Genomic DNA, 5076 nt, shown 5'->3' on the forward strand with positions numbered 1-5076 from the left:
CAAGGGTGAGCATCAACGCAACACACTCATCCGTGGTTGGATGCCTTTAATGGCTTTCAAAGCCACAGGGGGACACACAGAGCTTATTTTCCTCGGGGTTTCCCCAACAGCTGGCTTTCCTGTCCTGTTTCCTTGCTCAGAAAATCGGAGGTATATTCCTTTTTATTCTGCCCTGCTGATTTCTTCTTCAGGGAGCTAGCTAGTTCAGGTTTGTGTTGCTGTTCTTTGCTCTAGGGCACCTGTGAGCGACTTAGGCCATATCGTGGTGCTCACTCGCTTTGGGACGTCCCGGGGAATGAAAAGGACTGAGCCAGGCTAGGGAAACTCGAGGGCCACAAATGGCCTTCACGTTTGCCCACACGGACCGTCTTCCCTGTGAACGCTTGTTCTGGCACAGCATCTCAGTTGTGGTTTTGTCTGTGCAGATGGAACACATCTGGCTGCAGAGCATCACCAAAGCAAAGAGGAAGCCCATTAAGGCCACTAGGAAGAGGAAGAGGATGGGGCTAGGTGGCGTCGCGGTGCTGCCGGCATTCCACTCGTGCCAGGCGGGGCTGCGCAGGAAAGGGTTGCCCAGCAGGAGCAGCACGTGGACTGAGATAAGCCCAGTGTACAGAGTGAAGAGCAAGAAGTATTTCTGGTTGTCCTCACCCACACAGTTGTTGACCCAGGGGCAGTGGTGGTCATTCTTGCGAATGCAGCGTCCGCACACTATGCAGTGGTAAGCCCTCTCTGGTACGGCGCTTAGGCAGAGGGGACAGTAGGACACGGTGTCAGGCCCGGGTGGGTTTCTCAGGGGCACAGAGCCTGGGTCAGTTAGCATAGTTCGTAGGTGCGACAAGAGCGCCAGGGAGGCCAGCAGATGGAAGACCACACCGTTGGCTACGGCGTAGAATACGTTCTTAGATGGTATGAACAGGTCCCGGATCAGTATCCACGCAGCACTCAGCATTAGCGTCCATGTGGCAATGGCGCATACGATGCCCAGGGGGTCCCACACAAACCAGTAGCGTTGCTCGGGGCCCTGCAATGGGGTCTCTAGCCCGGCCCTGTGCTCAGAAGTGCCACGTGTTTGGACCCATGAGAACATTGTGAGAGTTCTCAGGCATGCTCAAGGGCCAGCATCCTGGTGGTAGGCCCAGGCCCAGGAGGATCCTTCAGAGAGAAGAAGGTCGCCGTACCTTAACCCTCCTCTCTGATCCAGCTTGTCTGGAATTTGTACCTACTGTCCTGGGCAGAGGCAGGGAGGGGCTGGGAGAGCTATCTGACAGGCTGATCCTTGCAGTGTTCTAGAATGTTCCCTCAGAGGGGTTTATGAACACAGAAAGGGCCTAGTCTCCCTCAAGGGCTGGAGGAAGGATGGGAGGAGGAGACACCCCTAGGGGCTGCCTTTTCCACTCTGAACTGACCTGTTAGAGCCTCATGGCTTCCAGATAAACTTTCATGACTACGTTCCTTTGGAGAAACTGAGGCAAGAGGAAGTTAAATAAATTGCCACAAGAGATCAGGAAAGGGACTGTCTTGTCCTGTGCAGGGCTGCGGGACTGAAGGTCCACCTAGGGAAGGTCCCAGGATGCAAGAGGAGGGAACAGCAGTCTCTCTAAGGAGGGATGGTGTTGATAGAGATGATAACATCCATGCTCTGAAAGGCCAGCTCTAGCTTCCTCTCGAAAAGCATCCGTGTGGAGACTTCCCTCTAGAGCCCAGCAGGCGGATCCCTCACCTCTTACTGTGGAGGAAGGGAAGAGATACTTAGCCTCTCAGCTGAGGGCAACTGAGGTGTGTGTAAACGTGGATGTCACTGCCTGCACATGGCCAAGTCTCATTGGGAACATGGCATACAGATTGGTTGGACATACATTGTTTCTGCCAGCATCCCCATGAGAGTATCTGTCCTGTGGGAGGGAAAGGCTCACTGGGACAATCATAGCAATCATATAGTTATATAGTTAATATAATCATGAGAGAAGAGTTCTGGAGACTCACCTAGGGACAGACAGGAAGCAAGAACATGTTGGGGAGTGCTGGGGCCTCTCAGAGAGGTCTGTGGCCTTTCAGGCATAGCAGTTCTTGGGCAAAGCTTCAAAGAAGAACTGGTCTCATTGTCTTCTCCATCCACAGCCCAAATTTAGTGGTGTGGAGGATGGATCTGGGTGGCTCGGCTTCCTGCAGCATCACCAGGTAGAGGGACCTGTTTGGCTGTGAACACAGCAGAGGCAAGCTCGGGGTGTGGGCACTTGTGGTTGGGCTGTACTCAATGACTTGTCTATACAGAGGCCAGGGAGCTTTGGGATTTCCAGGGTCCTGCAACATTGTACAAAACCCGTGTGTTAGGCTGTGGGGATGTGTGTGTGTGTGTGTGTGGGGGGGTCTGGAACAAACCACAGTTGAAATCATTTCTGCTGTTCCTTGTGACAACACAATGTCCTAATGGATCTGTCTGTGTCCGTCACTGTCGCCACACCTAACAGGCTGGCATGCAGAGAGCCGAGAAACAAGCTCCAGTTTGCAGGTGAAATGCCCTTGCTGTCGCCACCCTCACCCCCTCATCAGGTCTCTTTGCTATATGGGCGACCTTGCTTTGGGCGGGGGATTTGTGGGTGGTGAGGTTTCTGTCAACATACACATTACATCTCTCAGTGATACAGAGTCCTCAGCCATGCTATTTCCATACCTCCGGTCCACCATGTTTCCTGCTTGCTGGGAGCTTTCTGAGCTGTCACCTCTCTAGACCCTTCTCCCCTCACACTCTGGACTTCCCTGGTGCCTGCTGGAAGCCACCAGCCAAGTGTCTGAGTTGTGAAAACAGAAACATAGCTGTCTCAGTTAGGGTTTCTGTTTGCTGTGCAGAGACACCATGACCATGGCAGCTCTAGAAAAGAACACATTTAATTAGGGGTGGCTCACTTACAGTTTCAGAGGTTCAGTCCATTATCGTGGCGGTGTGCAGGTAGATGTGGTGCTGGCTACATCTTGGCTTGTAGGGACCAGGAAAGTCGACCGAAACACTGGGCAGTATCCTGAGCATAGGAAACCTCCAAGGCTGCTCCACAGTGACACACTTCCTCCAACAAGGCCACACCCACTCCACTGAAGCCACACCTCCCAATAGTGCCAATCCCTATGAGATTATGGGGGCCAATTATATTCAAACAACCACAATAACTGTTCACCTACTCGTTAGCCTCATATGATGGTGACTCACGTGAGGATTGGCAGGAATTTGGCTCTTAGGGACAGAATTGCAGAAAATCCTCTTGGAGGGGTGATGGGGTTTCTGGCATGAACCTCTTGTGTATTCTAGGCATTGGAATTCCTGTGTTTCGCTGCCAGATGCCCCATTTGAACTGTCTGGGTGCCCTTGTTGTTGTTCCTTCCATTTCCGTACGTAAGTGCGTGTAGTTGCTGTCTCTGCTCATGGCTCAGGTGTGATGTGTGGTTCCCTGTACCCTTCCATGGATGGCACCTAAGTGTCTTGTGCCCTCACTGGGTTTTGTACTTGAGCCTGGTATCGGCAGCTATCTTGCTGGCGGTGCCCTGACTTAAATACTGGCTTTCAGTGGCTCATTATTGCCAGTACTGAAGGAATATAATGGAACTCCCCTGAGAACCATACACTCTGCAGTGTGAACCTGGTGGCTTAGGTTCTAGGACTGGGCCCTGGTTAGGTTCTCTGTGTAGACTTTCAGAGGTGGTCTCAGGGTCTCCCTCTATCCATACCAACTGAGTGAAACCAGCAGAAAGGAAGTGTGTGGAAGGTACCTGGAAAAGGCTGGGTGTTGGCAGAATGGAGGCCTCAGGGTTTGAACATACCTGCAGGATGTTGGAGAGATATAACCACAAGGTTTAGTCTATTGGCTGTCAAGATGTTCCATTCTGGGACAGGAATGTCACACAGCTTGGCTGTGGGGACTTGATGCCCCTGGTATCCAGTGGAAGAGAAGCTGGATTGGGTTCAGGTGAAGGGGCATGCTTCCTGTTTAACACTGTGAGGGGATGTTCCTTGTTTCTATGCTGTAGAGGGCATACTTTCTGATTTTTGCTTTGGAGGACACACTTCCTGTTTCTGTGCTATGGAGGACAAACTTCCTGTTTCTGTCCTTTGGAGGATACATTTCCTGTTTCTGTCCTTGGAGGACACATTTCCTGTTTCTGTGCTTTGGAGGACAAACTTCCTGTTTCCGGGCCTTAGAAGGCATACTTCCTGTTTCCTTGCTTCGGAAGATGTGCTTTCTGTTTTCATGCTTTGTTCTTGTCAGGTCCCAAATAAATCTGGGACAAATCTCACTAAGAACCTGTGGCTCCTCCCACCACTTCTCACCCCATCCCACCCTCAACCTCTCCAATCCAAGGGCTGGTCTTTCCTTCCTTCCCTCAGCTTCTGATTCTGTAGAACTCAGCCATTTTGACTGCATGCTGTCTTGGTTCCCATGTGCTCTCTAGGTCCTCTGGGCCTCTCTCTCATGTCTCTTTCTCTTTCTTCCCTTTCTACCCCCAAACCCTTCCCCTCATGGCTCTGTTCAGTCTGGATGCTTCCAGATGCCTCTGGCTGTGCTCTCCTTCATATGTACCATAAAACCTTTCTCCTCAGCCATACCTAGGAATAGGAATGTCTTCCTTTTCAGTCAGTCCTGTTGTCTGCCCAATCAGACTTCCTTCATCCTCAGCCCCTTCCCCAGAATCTGTACAGTTTCCTGAAATGTCCTTGCATTCTCAGAGGCATGCAGGGTATCCTGAGAGTCCATGTGGCCACTTTACAGAACTTTCTGTTGTACATCAGCATTTTACCAAATTCTGTGATTTTCTTCCATAATTAAGTCTGCGTTATAGTTGCAGACTGCGAGGGAAATCAGCCTCATTTCCTTTGCTGTTGGATTTCAGAGGTTCTGAACATTCATTGGCTCATCCAAAGATACAGGGTGTGGGGGAGTAGAGTTAAGTTCTAGTTTCCCTATAATTAACCAGTGTGCTTTCCCTCCTGGATCCTGCTTCTCCTTGCAACTGTAGCAGATTGGGTCCTGAAGTCTCCTGTTTTTTCTTTCTTTCTTTCTTTCTTTCTTTCTTTCTTTCTTTCTT

The 5076-nt window shown here is 50.9% G+C and overlaps 1 protein-coding gene across 1 annotated transcript; it reads right to left on the minus strand.

Annotated features, from left to right (window-relative positions):
• Positions 1-250: 250 nt before the first annotated feature.
• On the minus strand, positions 251-1090 carry LOC126492132 (palmitoyltransferase ZDHHC3-like). The gene has a single exon (XM_050128282.1). The coding sequence runs from the start codon at positions 1088-1090 to the stop codon at positions 251-253; it is 840 nt and encodes a 279-aa protein (XP_049984239.1).
• Positions 1091-5076: the final 3986 nt, after the last annotated feature.

This window comes from Alexandromys fortis, unplaced genomic scaffold (genome assembly GCF_014885135.2).
Source record: "Alexandromys fortis isolate MF-2015 unplaced genomic scaffold, M_Fortis_MF-2015_v1.1 scaffold_28, whole genome shotgun sequence".
Lineage (NCBI taxonomy): Eukaryota > Metazoa > Chordata > Mammalia > Rodentia > Cricetidae > Alexandromys > Alexandromys fortis.